We start from the raw sequence: 24,534 nt of genomic DNA on the forward strand, positions 1-24,534 counted from the left end.
AAGAGCCGCGTACAGGGGTACCTAGCTCACCTCACAATCCTAAATGACATACCACTCAATAGTTGGAAGGCTGCTTATGAAATCCCAAACCCGAGCGGGCGCCGGACTTCTTTTGTTTTTCTCAAACTTTCCTCAGGGCCTGTGCCATCTTTGTTTCATCTGCTTAGAGGATCTTTTGGAGGAGAGGAAGGAATGAACATGGGTCTTGAAGAGGTTCATGTTGTAAGAAAGAGGAATCATAAAAGCGGCAAATTGTTCCACAGCCGTGCTGTTGAACTCAAGAACGAGTCGTAGAATCGACCCATTCTCATTTATTTATTTATTCATTAACGCCCTATCGGGCTTTTACATAGTAAGTTGACAGTATATGTATATAAGTGTAACATGTACATGGATAAAATAGCTAAATATAATTTACTCATAAGGTAATTAGAAAATAATATGGTAAAGTAAATCAAAGTATGAAGGCAAGACCTTTTTCTAAAGCTAAAAAATATTACAAGTTAATAACTAGCAAATTGGTCTAAAATTAGTTGCCTTTTGAAACTCTCAAAGTTATTAACACCAAATATGTCGATAAGTTTACAATATTTGTTTGCAAGGTGATGAATTCTTGGAATTGGTGAGTACAAAGAGTAGTTAGTATTGAGTTTATTGTTACATTTAAAAGTGTCTATGCTTCGAGTTTGTCTGGCAGGTACATTCATATAAATTAATTCCAATAATTCAGGGCTGTCAATGAGAGATTTGATAATTTTGAATAAAAATAATATATCAGTTAGAACTCTTCTATCCGATAGTTTGAGAAGTCTGGTTTCGGTACGTAAGTTATTATAATTTATAAATTCGATGGGAATATTCATTTTAAAATTGATGTACCGAAGAAATTTATTTTGTATCTTTTCTAAGGCTTGAGAATGGATTTTGTAGAACGGTGACCATACTGTTGAATTATATTCTATTTTACTTCGTACTAGTGAGCAATATAAATGTTTTAAAGTTAACACATTTTTAAACTTTGCCCCCATTCTCAAAATAAAACCGAGCATTCTCATTGCATCGCTAGTAGTTTCATCGATGTGTAAGTTAAACTGTAGACTTTCGTGGAATAAGATACCGAGATCTAGAATCTGTGAAACTCGAAGAAGATTAGCGCCATTAATGAAATAAGAAAAATGAAGAGGATTTTTACCTTTGTAAAAACTAATAATCTGGCATTTACTAATATTTAGTTGCAAATCATTTTCTAAACACCAAGCAAATAGTTTATTCAGATTCGACTGCAAAATAGCGCGATCATTATCATCTTTAATTATTCTGTAGATCTTCAAATCATCGGCAAATAACAGAACTTTGACTTTGCTAAAAATATTTACTATGTCATTGATGAACAAACAAAATAATATTGGGCCCAGATGAGATCCCTGCGGTACTCCACTTGATGCCACAAATTTGTAAGAAGTGAATGAATCAACCTTTACCGCTAAGTACCTTCCCAACAGATAACTCTTAAACCATTCAAACATGCTCCCTCTCACTCCCAACAATTTTAATTTACGTATTAAGATTCTGTGGTTTACTTTATCAAATGCTTTACTGAAGTCAGTATATATGGAGTCAGTTTGATATGATGTGATAAAGCCATTAACGATATCATTAGTGTATAATATTAAATTGGAAAGCGTTGATCTTCCTTTAATAAATCCATGTTGAATTGGTGAGATTACTCGTTTAAATTGAGATATCAACTTGTCTAGTACTAGGCTTTCGAAAAGTTTGGGTAAAGAAGACATTATGCATATTGGCCTATAATTTGTTACTTCGCTCTTATTTCCTTTTTTGAAAATAGGCGTCAAATGACTAAACTTCCAAAGGTCAGGAAACACACCTGATGAGAGTGACTTCATAAATAACTTATGTATGGGATGTGACAATGAATGCATACAATTAACTAGGAATCTAGGTGGAACTTTATCGGGTCCTGAGGATTTGCGGGAATCGAGACTCTTCAGCTTAGACATAACGTCCTCTATAGTTACTGTACAGTCAGATATATCAAGGTTTTCAACCAAATTAGAACAAGAGTACTTACTGTCTACACTACTACTAACATATACACCACCAAAAAACTCAGCAAACAGATTAACAGTTTCCTGTAGATTTTGTGATTGTTTACAATCGAATGACATAGTACTAGGTATATAAGTTCCATTTTCTTTTTGGGATTTAACATATTTCCAAAAAAAATTTGAGTCCTCTATGAGAGAGCCTTCGACAACACACATGTAACTGTTATAACATTTAGTAGAGAGCTTATTACATTCTGCCCTCATTTTTTGAAAGTCAATATAATCGATAGCCAGGCGACTTTGTTTGAACCTCTTATGCAATATTTTTTTGACGTAAATTAAGTCAATCAGTTCTTTTGAGAACCATATCGGAAATTCAGTTTCCCTATAAACTGTCAAAGGTACAAAATTTTTGATTGCAGAATTAACAATGGAGTAAAATTTTACAAGCTGTACATTAATATCAGCATCAGTGTCTAAAAATGACCAGTCACTCTGTTTAAGAAAGTTAGAACAAAACATGTGACAAATGTCAACCGTGCACGCATACGCATAGGCGCGCATTTGGCATATTTTCCCGATTATGCACCGGTGCCCATGTGATCAATGCTGCAAGTTCTTCGCAGAATCTTCTATTGAAACACCTGTAGAACAAGGACAGCATTGCCACTTGACACCTTTGCTCTAAAGATTACAATCATCTAATCTATCAAACGGTCTCCACATTTCTACACAGAGTCAAGAGTTTTGGAGCTTCAGACTAGACATGGCTGCGTGCTGGTCAACGGTGGTCTAACACCATATTTGAGATACTCACACCGGTGGTGCGGCACCCATCCTTAAGTTCTTAATATGCATAGTAAATTGTACTATTTTTTTTTTCAGATTTAAAGATAAAAGTGGTTTCTGTAATTCAAGACATTCAAGAATCTAAGGAGGGCGGGAATACAACCAAAAGATATGTCTCAGCACCTACAGGAATGCTTCTGGAGTCTATTATTCTCATTTTTGGTAAGAATATATTGAAGCTTTTATATAATATATCGGCAACCACAATGGCTTTTTTAAACTTTCCTTAAACCATCAAACAACAAGTAAAAGAATTAAAAATCTACATATTTCCTGAGGTTGTTCGGCTCTTTAATTTTTTTAATAATAATTTAAGGCGCAGTTGTTTTGCAAAATTTTAAATGCAAGATTCTCATCAAATGGGCATTAAACGCCATTTTGTTTTTTGACATTTGAAAGGTCCCTGTTAAACACCAATTCTAGATGCGTTTTAGCTTTCCATCAAATTGTAATAAGCTGCCAAAGTTAACAATGTGATAATTCTCCTTTTATGCTTGTCCAAAAGCCGAAATGGACTTAGAATCGGCATTTAACGGGAACCTTTCAATTGTCAAAAAAACCAATTGGCCCTGAATGTCCATTTGATGACAACGTTACATTTGAATTTCTGCGAAACAACTGGGCCTTAGTGTTCTCTCTCATTTACAGAATTTTTCTTCCGCAACCGATGTGGAAATCTGGATGATTATAAAGGAGTCCTGACTAAAAGAACTGATTGGGAGTACAAAAAGAATCAATCACAATCTGGAGGCTGGATGGGCAAAAACATGAAGAAAGATGTATGTTTATTTATATCTTTTAAATTGCAAAAATCAAATGTAGCCGCATAGAACATTGGTATATTTATGAACCCTAATTGTGTTTATCTGGTAACCTTCAATTTTCTTTAAATTTTTATTAATACACAGTCAATTACGATTCAAGAGTATGTAATTCTTGATTTTTTTTAAATTTCTCTTCATTCTCCACACACTTTCTTCCTAATTGTTATTGTTATTCAGAAGAACTATTCTCATCCCAGATGAATTACTATGTTAGTATATGGACGTAAATAATAATTACTTATACTGTGTAAAATTTAATTTACCTACCTTATCACTTGAAATAAAATATACTGTGTGTATCTAAATAATTAAATAAAACTGGATAAAATGGAACAGTGACAAAATGGAACATGATAAAAGAGTAGATTAGGTTTTTAATTTATTTGTTTGTTCTTTTCTTCACCTTTCTTCGATGTTCTGTTTTATCATAGAAATCCTTTATCTCCTTTATCACAATGTATTTGTGTTGTAGATGGAAGAGAATGTAAAGATGACCCTAAAGGTTAGCTGTATGAACTCGGCGCTAGTATTCGATTGCGTCTCTCTAAAATCCCGCTGCGTGATCCTGGCTTCTGGTACCCTGACCCCTACGCTCAGCTTCCCGGCAGAATTGGGAACTACTTTCCCTCTGACGCTGCATACGGCTCATGTGATTTCAGCCAACCAGGTAAATCATAAAAATAAAAATTATTTACACTATGTACAGTTGGATAAACACTTGAACGATAGCGTATTTAAAAAAAAAAACCTTGAGCGATAGAGATTTCAGAGCATTCGGTTTTGGATCATTAATTTGCCAATGAATCCACCCTTTTTTACTTTTTATCCCATATTTTTATTTTTAAAACAAAATTAAAATTCGTATAAATTATAAATGCATGAATCCTGTATGTTGGTTAACGAAATTGCCCTACCTTGTGCTTATTTAGGTGGTAAGTGTTTAATATTAGTATTTCGTTGTGCTGTCTATGGAATATTGCAAATGTCTAGTAACACGATAATAAAAAAAATAATTTTTAACATGTAAATAAATGTTCCTTTTTCGAAAATAATTTTTAATGTTCTCTACACGATGCAAAACAAGTTCAAAATAAATCCATTTAAATTCATAAATATCACTCACTCAAGGGTGTTAAGCTGTGCTACCCAAGTTTGGCTAGTTATCACACAAGGGCGTTAGCGGTGCTACCCAAATTTAGGTGGTTGTGGGGCAAATAACTACTCAATAATATTACTATACAGTACCCTACTTGATGCGCCCTTGAGGTGATTTTCTCACGAAAACGGCGCTATACAAATAATCCAATAACTATTAAGAATATATATTTTTAATAAAAGCATTATTGTTTACAGGTTTGGGTAGGCAGTGTGGACAGTGGTCCCAACGGCATCCCTCTGGAAGGTACCTTCAGGAACACCTCCAAGCCGGAGTGGCAGGACGCTCTGGGGGAACTACTCCTATGGGTGTGTCAGACCGTTCCTCACGGAGTTCTCTGTTTCCTCTCTTCCTATCGGCTCATGGAAACTCTGCAGGAAAGGTTAGAAATAACTAATTTATTACCTATTATTTATGTTTGTGTTGCAATGAGACATTTTTATTTTTTATGTGATAACTCACAACAACGTGTACGTACAGCGTAAAGACTGGAACTGTATCACCAACCGGCTGAGCATCATTGTGAGGCTAGCCTAACTACTTAAGCAAGGGGCTCTAGGGAAGGATTTCTCAATACAGAACTTGAAGGAAGAAAGACAGATGCTGATAGTTCATTCCACAAACTAGCCGACTAACGCAGAAACAATTCGATAAAATGACACATGACTGCTCGCTCTTTCGAGCAGGCTCCATTAAATTACATGTAGAACAGACTCATTAAAAGAATGCACAGATAAATTGTATGTAGAACAGATTCAGTAAAAGAATGCATGGATAAACAGATGCAGCATAACTATAAGTATTAGAGATGATAAATCGTCTTTGGACAACAGATTGTTTCACCTTAACATTCCTCAGATGCAGCTTTTGTCCTATTTTAAGTTTTTCATACACACATCATTATTGTCTTCTTTCATGGAAAGGGTTTAGAACCATATTATCTAAGAAACCCTTGCCTAAATGCTTCACTTTTTCACCACATACGTTTCATCATCTGCAAATATTGTTCGTTTATTGCCATTTGTTTTGTTTCTTTTTTCAAACTATGCTTTGCTCCATAATAACATACTCTACAACTTCATGCTTATGTCATTCATTCACAGGTGGCAGATGACCAGAATTTGGGATAAAATTGAAAAAGAAAAGACAATTTTTTCAGAGAGCAGAAAAATGGGTGAACACGACCGAATTATGACAGTGAGTAAAATAAATTGCTGTTTTATTTTGCAGTACCTACCTCTTTCATCGTTGTTATGAATATTATTTTTTTCAAAGGATTACTACCAATGTGTTGGTCAAGGGGGAGCTATATTGTTTGCAGTCTTTAGAGGTAAAGTTTCTGAAGGAATGGACTTCAGAGATCATCAGGCTAGAGCGGTTGTGACTGTAAGTTTATTTTTAATTCAACCAATTATAAACCTTACTGCAATGTTATTTAGTATCCAAAATCGATTATTGTTATAATTATTTTATAAGTCTTTTTTTTTACAGGTTGGAATTCCATATCCGAATGTCAGAGATGATATTGTTGATGGTAAGATGAAATACAACGAATCACATAGAGCAGATCGCCTTCTTGTCTCTGGAAGAGAATGGCTCAATATTCAAGCATACAGGTAAGCACTAGTGGTAGCTCATGACTTTTAAATTAAGAATTTTAAATTTTACAGCTATAACAACACAAATAAATTCTTATTTATAATCTTAACACTCTAGCTCACTTAAAAGTCACAAGCCGCCTTCTTCTGTGCGGCATGGAAACCTGAACATTAAATCAAGCATTAAGACGGAATTTAGAAAGAAACCTTTGAAATGTGGATATAAATGGTGTCCCAAAACTAGTGGTACAAGTGAGAAACTGTTAAATCTACATAACGTTTGGGGTCGATTTTGTGATATTACTTTTAATGATTTGCGCTTTCAATTTCGAGTAAATCGAATTTGAAGTTGGAATTTTTTAGGTCGAATTTATTATTAGCTGTTTAGCTGCCGAAATGGAGGAATGCAGTTGGCGCTAACAAAAAATTGTCCGAAGAAGCGAAGTTAGCAGTCCACAATGGAGTGCTGGTACCTACCCTGATGTATGGAAGTGGGGCATGGTACTGGCAGAAAAAGAATGAAAGTAGTCTGAATGCTGTTGAAATGAGATCCCTGAGGCATATGTGTGATAAAACCATGTACGATTGTGTGAAAAATGTGGAGATCGGCAAAGAGTGCAAGGCTCATGTAAGCGTAATGAGTAAGATTAAGAAAGGGACGCTTAGATGGTTTGGACATGTAGAACGAATGAGTGAAGAAAGTAGTGTAAGGAGAATATATGATGCAAATGCAAATGGTAGCAAAAGTCGGGGATGCCCGAGGAAGACATGGCACGATAAAGTAAATCAGATACTTGAATCGGGCCATGTCAAGAGTCAGAATAATAGAAGAGTATGTATGAGACGATGTATGAATGCAAATTAGGCAAGAAGTGTGTGCCAAGACCGAGTTGTTTGGCGGTCCTCTCTGCCTACCCCTGCACTGAAACGGTGTGATGGTTAAATTAGTTAGTTAGATACCGAAAAAAAAAATGGAAATGCTCAAATAGAAAAAAAAAACTTTTTGGGTTCTCTATGTGATGTAGGTTCACCAGTTTCCCGCTTGTACCACTAGTTTCCGATCACTGTGTATAGGAGCATTCTCAAAATATTCTGAACAGGTCGAATAACCAATTTTTTCAACGAATTACCAAAATTTGTGATATTGTAATACATAGCTATAAAAAGAAGAAAAAAAACTACCAAAATCTACCTTCTTCGTATTATGAGGAATGAAGAGTACAAGATTACTCAATTGATAATCCAGGGGAACATTGATGAAAGACTCGACAGAGGAAGATGTCAAACTTTATGGTTTTGAAATTTGCGTGACCGGTACAAGTGCAGCTCCTGTGTAGCCTGCAGGTTGACTATTACCCTAATGATAGCCAACCTCTTATTAGAAAAAGCACCAAAAGACTAAAAACTCAAAATATTAAAAGCAATTCACCTTTTTTCTTTTACTCTTTTTTTCATTTTAGGGCTTTTAAACAATATGCATATTTAACCTCTCGGGTGCCAAGAAATTCACAGTGGATTTCTGACATTTGTACCGGTTGTGTGCCGGAGAATCCGTAGCGGATTGCCCCGATTTCATTGTATTTTGTACCTTAAAAAATGCTCCTGGCATACTAAAATATTTTTAATATTGTTCTGGCTTGACATATTATCACTTAACCTCTAATGTGCCAAGAAATCTTTTTTTTTATCTCCGAAAAAGCGCATCATAATTCCGATTTTCAAAAGTCACTGTATTTATTTACAGGAAAGCCTCGAATAACTTATTTTTATTATGAAGAAAGCTTATTAGAAAGCTAGAAAAATTAATAAAACTTTAGAATATTTTAATATTTCTTCAATATATATTTTTTTATAACATTAGACAGAAAAAATCTCTGTTACTCTCAAGGTAAGGCCCAACGTTTGTACACAGTTGAAATTTGTCATATGAGAATGGGTAATTCCTACAACTCGTTCTTGAGTTCAACAGCTGGACTGTGGAACGATTTGCCGACCTCTGTGTTTCCTCCCTCCTACAACAAGGGTCTCTTCAAGACCCATGTTTACTCCTTCCTCTCCTTAAAAAGACCCTCCTCACAGCATCAGCACAGAGGGAAATTATTTTCCTCCTATATGGAGTTAATGTAATAAAAGACCCTGGGGAAGTTACATAGGATAGATATATACAATTTTTATAAATATATAAACACATTATGTATTAATTTTTCAAAAATCAAGTAATTTATTATGAAAATAGTGTCAGTCGGGGTACAGCGGGCAGCTCGCCATTTTACCCTGGCACACATGGGTAGTATTAAGTTGAGGAAGCGCGGCATTCCAAGGGTTAATATTGATACTTGTTAACTCTAAATGGTTTTTTTGTTTTTTGTTTTAGAGCTCTAAATCAGGCTCTAGGAAGATGCATCAGACACAAGAATGACTGGGGAGCTGTCATAATGGTAGATTCTCGTTTTCAAGTGCCGAGCTACACACTCCATATTTCCAAATGGGTCAAAAACTTTGTAAGTATTTTCAATTGCAATTAATGTACATCATTATTATGTATTTATTTGTTAAATATTGCGCACTAATTTTCTTCTTCTTTTAGCTTGGAGACAAGCACCACTCCTGGGATAGCCTGACCAGAGGACCGCACAGTTTGGTCAAGTTTATGGACAATATGAAGCTCACCCAGCCTGATACTGCTCTTAACGATATATAACGTTTACTGATTTTGATTTTATTTGTTTTCTTTTTTAAATAATTTATGTTAATCACTTTAAAGCAGGGTTGCACAGACTTTTTAACTTCTCAGGACTCAGCCATATTCTTTCAAACGGTTAGAGTATTTCCGCTTTGCAATAAAATCCAAATAATTGGAATATTTCTGAATGTATCCGAAAACTAAAAACTGTTTTTGAAAGGTAATGAAATACGCTCACATATTTTATTATTATACATATATTTTTTGAAATATTAAAATTTTGATTATCACTGTAATGCTTTGTAACTAAAATTACTGATAACAAAAAAATAAAAACCCTTTTTTATTAGGCAAATGTATTGCAAACCTTATTGTTAACTCACTTTTTTGTTATTTCATATAAAAAAATTTCTAAAAGTAAATTTTTTCTTCAAATTGGGTTTGTACCTTTGGTTTTATAAAGGTACACATTTTAATTATTCAGTGGTTAGCTAAATTAACTATCTAACTAACTCTAGATTTGAATATAAAGCATGGTGTTTTCTCTTTCTAGCACCGTTTAGAATTTATAAGTAAGGAAGATACAACAATTTCTGTGAGACCATATGAGCTGTTCCCAAAAGTGAACAAATTATTCTGATGGATTAAGAGTTGGATGCATACGAAGAGTCTTTACTGGAGGGCCGCACGTGTCACTAGGGGGGCGGGGAGGCATAAAAATTCATCAAAGTTTATCATTTCAAACATTCAATTTGGTTTGTGACCATTGTCACAAATTTCACCATTGTGAGTTGACATAATTTTCACTATATTCGGTGACAATTTTGTGGTGGACAAACGTAAATTACCATTTTTAAAATGATGATCGTTTTGTAAATCAATAAGTTCCAGCTGAGCTTCTGCCTGCACATTTTCAGTCACAATTCTAAAAGATTTATGAAATAAATCTAATATGGGCTGGACCCTTTTAAAATCGGCAAACCTTTCTTCGAAAATTGCATTGAAAAGAAGAATCATAGAAACGCGGTCGCGGGTTGCACTCAAGGTACCGGCTTGCCGCGGAATGTGCATCCCTGCTTTAAAGTGTCTACTTTGCGTAAACTATCTGACATTGCCATTTGAATGAAAATGGTTGTATTTTCAGATGCATATAATATGTATCTCAAATAATATTTTAAATATCCTCAGCTGTCAAATACGCAGATCGAATAATTTTTCAATAATGGTTTATTTCCAAATATGTTGCTCAAATAATGTTCTCAATATGAATACCCTTTGTTGTTGAATTATGTAGATTCAATAATATTCGCAATAACTTTTGTTTTTGAAATGTTATACACAATTTTCCAAATATCATTTGTTTTCAAATATGTGACTTGAATAATATTCAAAATATCCATTGTTTTCGAATGTATACCTCCAATATTGTACCAAATAATATCCCTAGTTTTCGAATGTGTGGCTCCAATATTGTACCAAATAACATCCCTTGTTTTCCTATAATATTCCAAATAATATCCTTTTTTTTCGAATATGCAAAACCAATAAATTTCCAAACATCCATGGTTCTAGAATATGTATAAATGTAGCTCGTATAATATAATATTATTATACATAATCTCATAAACTATGTTTTCGAATAATATTCTCACAATATCCTTTGTTTTCAAACATGTAGCTCTAATAATTTTCTCAAAATACTTTATTTTCGAATAAGTAATGCTTTTTTATTAGGTTAAGATTTTGTGTTCATTATAAAACTTCTTTTAAACCATTTGAATGAAGGCGGTTAATTGTTTTTTGGAACACGTTACTCCCATGATATTCCCAATATACTTTTGACAGAATGAGGTTCTTTCCACAGTGGAATTTCGTGTTATTTGCAAATGTAAGTAAATAGTACCGAAGATATATAGTAGCCGTCAAAATGTTGACAATCTCGTCCGATGAGCGGGTGACATCACTGGTCATAAAATGTCTGGCACGGCTATAGATATCACAGGTGCGGTAGTTGGCTTTATTTTCATTCGAATTGTGAATCGAGACGTCACGGATATATGTTTTTCCCAAGTTTGCTTGACTTCGTCATTTTTGAAGTTATCGAAAAACTAATTTTACTGTCATTACTAACTCTTTTGAATAATATAATAAGTTATCTTCCAAACCTCATTATCAGTTCCTACTTTTTAATTAGACTAATAATAGGATTGTTTTAACAATAATGTCCCAAGCCCTATTTGATACACTTTTAAAGTGTTTTTAGTTTTCATAGCTTTTTTGTAAACCAAAGCTACAAGGGTTAAAATAGTTAATTTTATTACATAACTTCTTACATTGTTTATTATGTTTGTGAATTTAGTTATAATTCGTAGTGTTGACTCGAATGTACTCGAAAAACTTAATTATTATTTTTATTCTTTAAGCCTATTAATGTTTAATTCTAATATATCATTATGTGTCTGTGACGAGTTTGTAATATCTATGTTTTAATAATTTTTTTTATTATGCAGTTTTTTTTTATATGTATGTAATGTGTTACCTGCTTTAATGAGAATTATAACAATTTTGTTGTACCTGTTTTTTGAATAATAAATAATTGATCATTCATTCTTAACATTTGTTTATAATCCCCGCAAAACCTTTGGATGATGCGAAAGACCTAAAATTTGCTGATTAATCTCTTGTGTTCATCTAAATGGAGCAATTGAACAAATCGTTTCGGTATTCTGCTAAACTAATTATGGTAGATATTTTTTATAAATATATCAACCCATTATCTCGTAAGACGGTACAATTTACAGAAACATCGTTATGCAAAACACAAATAAGTTATCACGAAATTAGAATCAGCTGGCAGCAATATAAGTGATTTTTACATTTTTATTTACATATCCACTGTGCCTATGTGTAATTATAAATCATTATCCCTTCCCAGACGAATCCATGCAAGCATGTTTAGTCAGAATGATCGTAACCCCGCACAATGTGCGGGACAGCGTCCACCCTGTTTGAATACATTTTTTGAAAAATTGCAAGTAAATTCTCCTTTAATTATGATTATACCAGGGCCTCGATTCTCGACAAAGTCATGGCACTCGAATAAAGAGTGGTTCGATCCACTCGAATAAAGAGTGGTTCGATCCACTCATTGTTCGAGTGGAACAACTTTTGAAATTTGGTGTATGTAATTATGTACCTTCGATGAAACTCAAGAAAAAGAATGTTGAGCAATTTATGTACTTTTGACGGCGATTGCGAGTGGCCTAGATTGGAGAATCGATACCCAGGGTGAGCAATATCCTCAGATATGCAAATTACCCAATTTTAAAGACACGTTTATTCGAAAATATCTTTTTTCCAATTTTTTTTTTATCACATATTTTGTCTTGCTCACTCGTAAGAGAGTTATTGACCAGTCTGTACGTAGCGTTTGACCCGGTATGTTTATCTACCTGCTCGGGGGATTAGGATACAACATAGGGATACAAGTATACGGTGAGCGTCTTGCATAAATCTTGAGGCAAATTTTATTTTCTTTGTCAATTAAAAAAATTGTGATACTGTTAAATATATTATCACATTCTACATGATGGTAGAATTAAAAAAGACAAATAACTTTTTTCGAAATTCCATCTTTTTTTTCCCGTACAAAAATATTTTTGATGACTAAAATGTACTTCATGTAGAATCGTCTCCCAAAGTTAGTTCAATTTACCCCCGGACTCATTGTATGTAGATACTGCGCCCGTTGTATATGCGCTGTCTATTTATTTACAAAAAATAATAATGTGGTCACCCCAAAAATTTTGTGACCTACATGGTGAAAAAAAATATATTGCAGTAAATATGTAAGTAAAGATGTATTTTTTAAGGTTTTATGTTGTGGAAAATTATTTTAACCAAACTATCAAAACATGTTGAATATTTGTCATCTCTAAAGGGTTAAAAATATAAATTTCGTAAAGTAGCTATCCACAGTATTGACTGAGCGTAGAGAAGTCCTGTTTTAACTCAATTGTTAGGCATTTGTTTCTACGTTCTGTTTCTGTTTTCTGAAATTTTCATTTTCTTATCCATTTCACTTTATTTTCCAAGCACGCCTTACTTTGACTAGATGGCTAACATTGACTTGGTGGCTAACTTGGATCAAATATTATAGTGTAGAATAGTTATAAAGGGTATTTGCTTTGACTGAGTTATTACTGTACCTACCTGTTTTTAAAAAGGAAATGTCTTATCTTCGGATAAATTGTATAATTCCTTATTTGAAATAAAAAACTTACCTCGACAAATATGGTTTATAATTAAGTAGTTTTAAGTATTTAAGTACCTACTTACAAATCTTATAATTTAAATGGAAAATTTTGGGAGGGAAAGGATATGGGAAATAGGAAGGTGGGGGAGTACCTTACTATTCAGATCTAGTAACCAAACAAGGTTAAATCCATTTCAAGCAATTTGTGAATGGTGGTCTCACACCAGGGAGATACTGAGAGCATCTTCCACTCTGGAACGTGCCGCAAGTATACTATATAATATTTTTAAATGAATGAATTGTGAAATAATGCTTGATAGTCTAGAGCCATACTAATACAAATACAAGTCGAGAGCCATACGAGAAATTATCAGCAATTTATTTGTGCAGCACCTTTAATTATTAATCGTGGTAATTTTTAAACAGAAATAATCACTCACGCAATATTCAACACTACTTTCTCCACTGAACACATATTGCGAACTGAAGACCGGGCCAACGTGTGAACGGTGTTGACGGGTTAGCGTCAAAATCATTTGATGTATGCATGAAAACTGACATAAATCGGGTTGACCGGCCAATATTGTCAGCCAACGCGTGCAATAGCCAAGTGTGGTCCTGTACACGTTGGGTCAGCGCGTTGGCCCAATGCATTGGGCGAATGTGGCCCATAGGCTACACATATTTAATAATATATTCTGTCTACAATATTAATTTCGTTCTCTGCAAAATAAATAAGTAGGAACATCCCTAACATGGCCTTTACCTGGTATTTCACAAAAATAGCGGTATCTAAATCAACCAAATGCGGGCAGGAAATACAAGAAAAAAGTACAGCAACCTTAATTTAATAATATTAGAAAAAAACCACAACATTATTTTTAGAGATACCTAATAAAGGTTTTTTATTGCAGTATTGTATTATTATGAAGTTGTGGGTTAGCATATTAAGAAAAAAGGCAACATTAACAATTTTTTACAGATAAAAGTAAATTTCATAAATATTGTATCTAAAACACACAAAAATATGCCCAATATTTTTTTATTAAGTTATTTTTACGCAAAATTATAACAACCTGCCCCATAAACATCAATAATATACAAATGTTGTGTGTAGTGTGCGTATATTTTGGAATGAAACATCAAAACAATGCGCGCAGAAATTCACTGCGCACCCGAATGACATAAAGCAGCCATGACAGTTGCGATGTTGTCAAGGTGTGAAATGCGTGTAGTTTGACAATGACTGAGACCTATAACAATGGTAAATATTGATAAATCTTCAGTATTACTCAATGCGGTATTCATATACTTCCAATTATTGCAAAAAATTTCGGAATTAGTTAATATTTGGTTAACTAACGACCCTAAACACAAAATGTGTGGGCGATCAATCATTAGTCAATCGAGAACCAATAGAACATTAGAATGTATCTCTTTTAAGTTTGCTCAAACATTCAATAGCATATTAGCTTTATGAAATATTGTCATCGTGTTGCTTTTGTGATTTTATTTATTTTGTTGTTATTTACAGCTTCGAACCCCGAGGAAGGGGGCGGGGTGTGTGCAGGATGTTTGAATCAACTTCTAGAGGAAGATTACGTATCAGCGCTCGGGCAGGAGTGGCACATGGAATGCTTCAGGTAACATTATAACACTTCCTTTATCGATAATGAAAAAGCACAAAATTATGATTCTCAAATAAGTCCGATATTGACAAAATTGGGAAATGTTGTAGTAGCCCATGTTCAAAAGAGTTTTACTTGTCAAGTTAAAATGATTTAAATAATGCATGACTTTTCCATTACTTTACACCTATAATATAATGACATTAAAAACCCTTGTTTGAATTAATGTAAATACAACAGCTTGTTGGAAATTGTAATTGTGCAGACCACCCTATTTGTTTTCGAATTATATTTGCAGGTATGGCTTAGATCCAAAAGCAAAATCCAAAAATCAAGTAATTAGTATGCCTATTTCAACTGTTTTATTTCATATTTTATGTAAATACAGCGCAAGAGTCCTAGCTACTCCCAACCATCTACATCAGAGGTCCCAAAACTTTTTATTCCATAGACAGCATTCCAATTTTTTTCTGTTTTCAGTAGACCCCCTGCTTTCCTAATATTGATTTTTCAGACTGAAATTTCCCTACATTCCAGAATGGGTTTTTATGTATGAAATATTCTCGATTGCTCAGTACTGAATTCCCCGCATTATTTTCTTTGAAGCCACTGATTCTCTACACAATATTTTGAAATCCATGGGAAACCAGTTAGACTATAGCATCACAACATATCCCGATTGGGGTATGTTGTGAGGCTGAATGTAGTGATGAGGGAAAGGAAATGGGGAAGTGGAAAGCGGGGAAGTGCCTGAGTACCAAACATGGCTAAAGCCATTTCAAGCAACGTTTCAATTCTGAAATGTGATATTGAAAGTATCTTCCATTTTGTGATGTGCCCACAGACATATGAATATTAATAGACTAGAAATTAAGGATGAGGGGTAAAATCAACTGTTGAAGAACGAAGAGGGTAAAGCTGACTGTGATTCGTCAATAAATCAATCTGATAGTATATAGGCATCTCGCCTTATAATATCACCATTTAGTTCTTAAAAGTAAAATCTGATTTTGAATGAATAGACATTTTTACATGGGAGCGCAAATTACTCGCCACGTTATGAACAAATTTGCGAAGTCCAAATTCGGCAAAATAAATTTCTTCTATTTTCAGAGCGAATATTTCGTTTACGTATTTAGTTAAGACACTTTTATAAATGTTCATAATTTACTTCCCAGCAACCAACCAGCTTTGTGTTTCGCGTCCAGACGTATATCGATGTGATAGTATATGTTTCTACAACTGATCCATATTATACGATGTGAATATGCTTAAAATAATGTAAAATAATGCTTATATATGGAATGTAATACGACAATTGGGTTTATTCTCTTTTTCACATCTATTTTTACAAGTTTTCATACCACAAGCCATCATTTTGCCGTGTTATTTCGTAAAATGAACCGATGATGCCTCGACCATAGTTCGCACAAGAATGATGACGTCACGTTTTCTAAATTCATGGGAGGCCATACGCGAGCACAGCCGGCTCCAATGGAACTGGTATGGGGAGTGGGGAGTAATACGCTTTTAATCACTTAGGGCAGGTCTACTAATATTCATATGTCTATGGATGTGCCGTAATTACAAATTAATCAAATAAAATTTACTTGCGAATACCGAGATTTGAACCGGCGATCTCCTGTTTCGTAGCCGAGGATTGTAACCACTTAATCTTGGAGGCCATGGTTGAATGAAATTCCAGAGAATACTTTTTTAAATAAATTCATTAGACTCCTTGCTCAATAATAACTCCTAGTTTTTTTTACGATAATACATAGTTTTTAATTTGTTGATTTTAGATGTTCTGCGTGCGATGGAGCTCTCTCCTCGTGGTATTTTGAAAAAGATGGTCTTTTGTTCTGCCAGGCCGACTACTGGACCAGGTACGGAGAGGCATGCCAGCACTGCACACAGGTAACCAAAGCAATTACAATATCTTTTTCATAATTAGTTAATGGCTCAATGTATGCACCTGATTTAACAGAGCTAATTACGTTCCGAGTACCAAATCGTAACACGAGACTTCCATAGTTGTTCTTTGTTTATTCGTCGAAAACAAACTACAGTCAAACTTAGTTATAACGAACACAAGGGGATTGACTAAATTTGCTCATATGTAATATACAAAATTGGTTTTTTAAAAGTCTCATTTACCTACCTACCTGCCTCTACTATCAATATATTTACAAATGTACGGTATATTTTCAAAACACGAGTAAGTCTTATTAAAAAAATAAATTAGAAAAATACACATTTATTAACGAAATTTATAATCAATGATTGTTTTAAAGATTTCGCTTTCATGCTTCTCAATTTCCTCCTCAAAACGATCAAAGCATTATTGCTATTATCATATGGTGGCTTCCAAGAAAAATATCACACAAAATTGTCTATGTCATTATCACTAGCCTGTGCGTATCATACCTGAGTTGTATATCTATGATCGTACCGCTTGTAAAATCTCACTTCTCATAAATAACTAGCTTGCAGGGTTATAGTTTTATTTTACTTGTCACAAATCAGTGATGCAGGTCCCGCGGGCCAATTCTTGCGGCCCGCATGTCAATTTCATACGGCCCACATGGCTATAGAGAAAAATCAAAATGTTCAGGGTAATTCTTGAAAACCCTGGCTGAGAACATTTTTTATAGAGTTTTGATCAATTTAAGCTGCGTGTCCTCACTAAATTTGAAGAACCCGTTTGCATAACACCAAATTCTAAAAAAATCAACAGAAACCCTAAATCTTGAATTTCGCTGTCAACCCCCTCCCGCTCAACGAAAACAAAAAAAATCCGCTTGTAGGTCACGGGGTATTTAAAAAAATAGGCAAAATGGCCCCATTGCTGAAAAAGTTGTGCATCACTATCATAAATTTACCCCGTGCAGGGATGTATGTACTCGTAACTAGGTACCTTCATAAACATATTTATTGGTTTTTATAACAAAATTGACGATGAAATGTAATTCAAAAAAAGATGTAAAAAGGGAAAAAATTTGCAAAGCTCAAATTTCGCATGGCTTTCGAAGATTTTATGACAATTTTTCATAGTGCCTGATGGATAGCAATGTTTCACATAGCCGATAATCTTACACAGGTAGTGCCATAAAACTATGATTCCGTCCCTAACGGGATAGGAAATTCCAGCCAGCCGCCATTGTGCGGGCAGATAACCGCCGCATTATATCGCCCCTTTGTTTGTTACTACTGGAGAATTATTGAAATACAGTCGAACTAAAATATCGTGTTCTAATTGCTCATTATAGCTGTGAACTCGTTATTGCTGTGATCGTTATAACTAAGTTCGACTGTATTTCAATAATTCTCCAGTCCAAAGGTTACATAGACTTGGGTATAAAATTCAGTTTTGTTGATTTTTCATTTTTTCTATACTAATGTTTAAGTCAGAGATTTCTAACATTTTGGGTATAATTTGAGATTGAATAGCCAGTAACTTCCCCCACATTCCTCTTACCCACCTCCTTCCCCTCTCCACTACTTTCAGCCTCACAACAAATCCCGATTGGGGATGCCTCACTGGCTCCAGACAGTTGGGAGCAGTTGGGACTCTTATGCAAAATTTACAAAAAAAAAACCACAAGAGTATCTGTGATACCCCACTATAGGAGAATCTTGGCGGGGAGAAATGGGTGAAGAAAAGCATAATGTGTGGAGAGCCTGGCTATCCAGATCTGGTCACTAAGCATAATATTTGTTAATTGTATAGCAATATTTCGATATGCTGTTTTTTCACACGGGTGTTAAACAATGGTTATTAATTTACAAAATTAATAACCATCATAACGTCGCTGGGCTTTTAATGAGTCACAATAAGAGTATGTTTGAATGTGACTGAAGCAAGGAGTTTGTTCCAAGACATCTTCTGCTTATCCCTGCGGAGAAACTGTGATGATTGATGAGTTAAGAAGGGACAGGAGGGAAAAATGTTATCAGGAAATGCTCAATGCTGAAGGTTTATATTTCTCACTGATGTGTAACACATTGGAGAACTGAAGCGATGTTGACCAATTCGATGTAAAATATTATTTTTGAATTGCTTAAACGACAACCGCATTAAACACTCCCAATGGTGGGATGTATGGCGAGCTATTTGCTGATATAGGCCTAGCCCACATATATTAAGAGGTTATATGTATAGAGATAGGGAGAGTCTGTGACCAGCTAGTGTTAAGGATGTGATTCATATATTAAATATCAAGGGACATAATACAAATGTATCTTTCGGATGTTTTTGACCTAAAAATATTATTGTTACTAGCTAAAAAGGCAGCTTAATCATTGCTATTAACCACAATTCATTATTCATAAATTATATTTTCATTGACTATACTTACCTACCGCTAGGAACTCCTTATCACAGAACTAAAATATTGTTGTTTTTACGTTTGACATTCATCCATTCTTCTTTATATGACTTAGCTTTTTTTAACTTAGATTCTGATTCAGGCTCGGAAACTGGACTGTATGACACCACCGCCTTTGTTCTGGGGATAGCGTCGCTGAAAAAGGCAGCTTCAAATTGACTTGATGCGTTATCATTTGCTTTGGTAGCCGCTCTAGTCCGCATTCGCTCTTTGGCGACAGTTTCATTATGACAACTGTAGAATAATTTTGTAAGTCTCATCAATATAACGCTTGACAAGCAATATCTAGCGTGTAAGAAGATTAAAGGATTGGAAACGAATGACAAGGAACTGGAGTCAGTAAAGGGCATTTTCGGAGGAGGTTAAATCCCTTCCTGGGATGTATGATTGAAATATAAATTATGTAGTAAATAATGGGCTGCACAGGATCGGCAAACCTGTAAAAAATTGAAGGAAGCCTAAAGACATTTATTCAAAGCTGGATGCCAGAGGACTCTTCAAGAAGAAGAAGAAATAATGGGTTTTCTTTTGTAGATAATAACTGGACCAGTGATGGCCGCAGGTGACCATCGCTTCCATCCCGAGTGCTTTTGCTGTGAACTTTGCAATGCTTTCATTGGCGATGGCGAAGCGTACGCCCTCATTGAAAGATCCAAGCTCTATTGGTGAGTTATTGCTACAAAATCATATTAAAGAAAATAATTTCGTTACATAAATACATTGATGTGTGCAGGAGTGTAATTGTCAACCTTTGTAAAGAGTAGACAATATCAAATATCTTGGCTTAACACAATGTTGGCGGGGGGTTTTTTAATCAATCTACGCCGTAAAGCGGGCATTTTTTATCATGTTCGCGTGCAAAATTACGTTTCATGTAAAATAGCTATAACTTCTGAACTATTGATCAAATTTGAATAAAATTTTCAGTATTTTACCTTATTTGAAATCTTTCATAATGATCTGGTCACAAATTTTTATATTTTTGGATAAACAATTACGATATTTAAGTTTAAATTAAAAACTTTTGAAAAAACTGCACTTTTGTCGTATTGTCGATTTAGTCATTTTATGCACATTCAAGGTAGTATATATATTTTGTAAAATACACACCACTTAACACTACAATTGTTTGAAAGTATAAAATCCTGGATACAATTTCCTTTATGTAAAGGTACATCACAGAATTTACACGTGTACCGGGTTTCGCTTCGTATTTTGTGTACCGCGCACACACGACATCGCCTTCGTAGATTCTTAGTTTTACCAGGGCCTTCAATCTTTTCCATTATATGTTTTCTCATATCCATCGATAGTCTTCCTGGAGGATCAGATTTTTAAGATTTTTTCGGATACCAGATGTTGATGGTGTTGGTTCCGGGTCTTGACTATTATCTGACGAAATCTGATCAGCCACTCAGTGTGCTGCGATTTCCTTAAAAAATTGTTTATATTTTATTTTCCTTTCTTTTACGGAGTTGTACACAACAAATGAGTTGAATAATGCACAATTTATAATATACATCGCTAGCCTTTTTGTCCATTTAGTGGTTTTTCGTAAAATAGAATAATACGAAAGATATTGGTCTGCTCGGTGAATGCCTTTCATATATTTATTGTAATCGATTATCATTACCGTAGTCCATTTTTATAGGGTATTTTTGATGAAAAAATATTCCTTTATTATGTAACAAATAACTAACAAATATGTAACAAATAACTTTTCGAGCACAGCACACAAATACTTTGTAAGAAATTTTTAAAGCGGAATGTAGGCAGAAAAGAAAATAAACAACGTCTTGAACGAAACAATATCGCTTTAACACTGAAGAAATGTAAAGATTTAAAAAAAAACGAAACATTTATCTTACAGTTATTTTATTTCAAGTGCATGTTTTATGACCACAGTCGGCAGGCCATCTGACCCTAATTCCACGAATTTCCAGGAACCTAGTACACGTGTCACGAGAGCTGACGCATAATTTTTACTTCACAGAGTAACCAATATCATACTTTACTCGTAATATATTGTTACTCTAAGTGTACAACGCATTTTGGCGTCTCCCGCGCTTTACCAATAGTAAGCAAAAGACGCTTTTAAGCGTCTCCCGCTCTCTACCAACAGTAAGCAAAAGACGCTTTTAAGCGTCTCCCGCAAACAATGTGTTAATAATTGATGGAAATCTAAAATGGAACAATCATGTTACTATATTGACAAACAAAATAAGAAAGCTCGCCTACATCTTCAAGACTCTAAGAAATATATTTGACATGGTTACATTAAAAACTGTATACATTGCGCTAATCAATGCTTTCATATAATGTTGTCTGTTGGGGTTCTTGTCACATGACACCCTAGAGCAGTGTTTCCCATGGTGGGGCATAACGCCTCAGAGGTGGGGCACCACACTTCAGAGATGATCATCGGTCATACAAAAAAATTTTAGCACCATAAGCGATTTACTCATTAAAAAACGAAATCGATTGGATATAACTAATAGAGGGGACCTAAGACTGAAATTAAATAAGTTAGATCCGGACATAAAATTTCTTTGTAGCAAGCGTAACTGAATTTAATAATGAATTAGGCGTCAATATATGTGTGTGTTTGTACTAAATTTCAATTGTAACTTGTGTTTTATTATTGTTTTAATATTTATTTTATTCTACTTAATTACATTTTCAATTTGTGTTTTGTAATAATTTCAGTTATAATATATGTATTAGAATAGGTTTTATTTAATTTCATTAGGGGTTCATATGTTTACAAACATATTACAATATGATTTGAAAATTTACCTGCTGTTTAATTAAAAAAGATTTCGGTGGGGCATCTGACTTTTGAAAATACTAAGGGTGGGGCATGGCATAAAGAAGGCTGAGAAACACTGCCCTAGACAGAGCCTTTGAATGTTGCACAAAAATTAATTTTAAAAATAATGTATAAGAAAAGTTTCTTGTATTCGTCACAGTTATTATATAGTGAAAATAAAATTATGTCAATAAGGCAGTTCTACATAATACAGGCTCTGTAAATTGTTCAACAACATTGATACTGCCTAAAGATGACAACAAGTGTGCAACACTAGAATGGGTTCTTCTTTAATGTATCAGCCGGTGAATACCAGAACATCCTTTGGACAGAGGAGTTTTTCTTATAAAGCTCCGTTGCTTTATAATATGCTCAGTGAAAAATATAAAAACTATAGGTTCGTTAAACCTATTAAAAAAATGGTCAAAAATTCCACACTAGCTGAGAGTGGGGATTTTGGACTACCCATATCGTAGCTTCTGTCATAAATCACCTTAAAAACCCCGTATTCAATATAATCCATTTATGTAATTTACTTATTTGATTAAAATATAATTGTAAAGCTGCTCGTCTCGACACAGAAATTCCCTAGTGAGATGAGCAGCGGAGAAAAAAAAAAAAGCCGTGAACCGATAATAAGCTCTGTGCATGTCTCTTGTCAGATACCTCTTCAGCCATTTTTATGATGTTAAACAATGATATCTCCACAAATTTCTGATACTTGAAATTGCTGCCATTGTCAGAAAAAAAAAATTGCTTCAAATCAACTAAATTCCATATCTTGGTGGTTATGTAGTTTCCATTATGTACACTAACTGAGTTTTAGTAATTGAGTTGTTCGCACGTAAATGAGAACATCTGTAATAACCCAGTATAAATTTATCTTGAAAAGTGACAAAATAGGTTTCCATCTACAATGCGTTTATATTTGCATTACGCACCTGCAATAAGGTCTTTATTTTTCAAACATCCATTCTGCAAATTATATTTCCAGTGGTGGATGCTACGAGCGCGTGATGCGCCCCCTCGGCAGGGGCGGAGGCCGGCGCCACGCCATCCAGCTGGTGGAGCTGCCCCCTCGGGCCCCCCTCAATGCTCCGCCTCTGCTGCGACTGGCCCCCGACCCACACAGGGGGCTTACTATCAAACAGTGAGTGTAGATCAACCAATGATTTATTGGAACTGCTTTTGGATTTGTTAATAATATTGCTTCACCTAACCTAACATGTTTTTATATACTCTGGTCATCAAGAGCTTGCACCATTAAATCAGGAACTACAGTTTATTTTATTATAAGTAACATGTTAACAGGTTCACTGCCAGCCTTGAGTGCAGAGTTTCTCGAAACATTCTAACTCAGTTGGCAGTGAACCTGTTAATTTGTAGTTCCTGATTTTACACTCACAAGTAGTCATTATGTCCAATGATTTATCTCACTGAACCAAATCTCAAAGGTTTAAAATCATTACATATTTGACCTTTTTTATGGATTGAGAATCCTTCTCCATACAAATCGCCTTGTTATTTCATTTTGTGAATTGAATTCTTGTGAATTTTATTCATGCCATGAATATATCTGTGTCTCTTCATCCTCTTCACATTTCCTACAACTATTGGTGCTAATCATTATAAAACGTAATTTTATCGGAAGACTTTGAGAGGAGCATAATATTTTTTGCATCGCAATGTTAACAAAAATATTATTAGTCAACATGTTTTTCAAATGAGAATCTATTTTAATTGGTTCTATAATTCTCATAACAATAAAACTTTAAAAAATATTCCATTGTGAAAACGTTGGGGAAATTCAATTGTTAGAAATCATAACTTTGTATTTAATTGTATTTATAATTTAATAGTATGCTTATAGTGTAAGCCTGTGTGAAATGCCATGATCGGGAATTACCATAGTCCGTAAAGCGAACTTAGAATAAAATTAATTAACATTAAATGTACCATATTAATACACCTAACTGTGTCACCATGGACGCAGAGTGCGCAAATCCCGGCTAGCCGCCTGTAAGTGTAAAAACTAAATTAATTATATTAATGACTAACCCTTAACCTTTTTAACCCTTTCGCAGGTTATTATACGCGATGCAGGGCAAACTGGCTGCGCTGGCAAGATCTCTGCTAAGGGCCACTCTATCCCTCTGCATACAAATCACTCAGTATAGGTACAGCCACGCTACAATACCTGCAATATAATATATGTTCACTGCACGTGTGATTTATTGGTCCTGTGGCTGATGGCTCCGTTGTAACCCCTCTTTCT

General features: G+C 34.4%; 2 protein-coding genes across 4 annotated transcripts in view; both read left to right on the top strand.

The window, feature by feature from the left end:
• The window catches only part of LOC149412832 (Fanconi anemia group J protein homolog), a 183,240-nt gene extending 171,712 nt beyond the window's left edge, over window positions 1-11,528 (top strand). For both annotated transcript variants that reach the window (XM_089644841.1, XM_089644842.1), the window contains exons 13-21: window positions 2,955-3,080; window positions 3,567-3,697; window positions 4,215-4,409; window positions 5,096-5,280; window positions 6,002-6,095; window positions 6,174-6,284; window positions 6,390-6,514; window positions 8,871-8,997; window positions 9,084-11,528. In XM_089644841.1, coding sequence (XP_089500967.1) covers window positions 2,955-3,080; window positions 3,567-3,697; window positions 4,215-4,409; window positions 5,096-5,280; window positions 6,002-6,095; window positions 6,174-6,284; window positions 6,390-6,514; window positions 8,871-8,997; window positions 9,084-9,197 — 1,208 coding nt within the window. In that variant the 3' untranslated portion in view covers window positions 9,198-11,528. The remainder of the gene's footprint in view (window positions 1-2,954; window positions 3,081-3,566; window positions 3,698-4,214; window positions 4,410-5,095; window positions 5,281-6,001; window positions 6,096-6,173; window positions 6,285-6,389; window positions 6,515-8,870; window positions 8,998-9,083) is intronic.
• Window positions 11,529-14,622: 3,094 nt separating this feature from the next.
• LIMK1 (LIM domain kinase 1) overlaps window positions 14,623-24,534 on the top strand; it is a 30,021-nt gene continuing 20,109 nt past the window's right edge. The window contains exons 1-6 of one of the 2 annotated variants that reach the window (XM_089645486.1): window positions 14,623-14,698; window positions 14,969-15,077; window positions 16,865-16,979; window positions 19,985-20,115; window positions 23,254-23,409; window positions 24,344-24,436. In XM_089645486.1, the coding sequence (XP_089501612.1) occupies window positions 14,677-14,698; window positions 14,969-15,077; window positions 16,865-16,979; window positions 19,985-20,115; window positions 23,254-23,409; window positions 24,344-24,436 (626 nt within the window). In that variant the 5' untranslated portion in view covers window positions 14,623-14,676. The remainder of the gene's footprint in view (window positions 14,699-14,968; window positions 15,078-16,864; window positions 16,980-19,984; window positions 20,116-23,253; window positions 23,410-24,343; window positions 24,437-24,534) is intronic. The other variant, XM_089645487.1, reaches the window with a different exon arrangement.

This window comes from Hesperophylax consimilis, chromosome 22 (genome assembly GCF_061612785.1).
Source record: "Hesperophylax consimilis isolate HC1 chromosome 22, BYU_Hcon_1.0, whole genome shotgun sequence".
Lineage (NCBI taxonomy): Eukaryota > Metazoa > Arthropoda > Insecta > Trichoptera > Limnephilidae > Hesperophylax > Hesperophylax consimilis.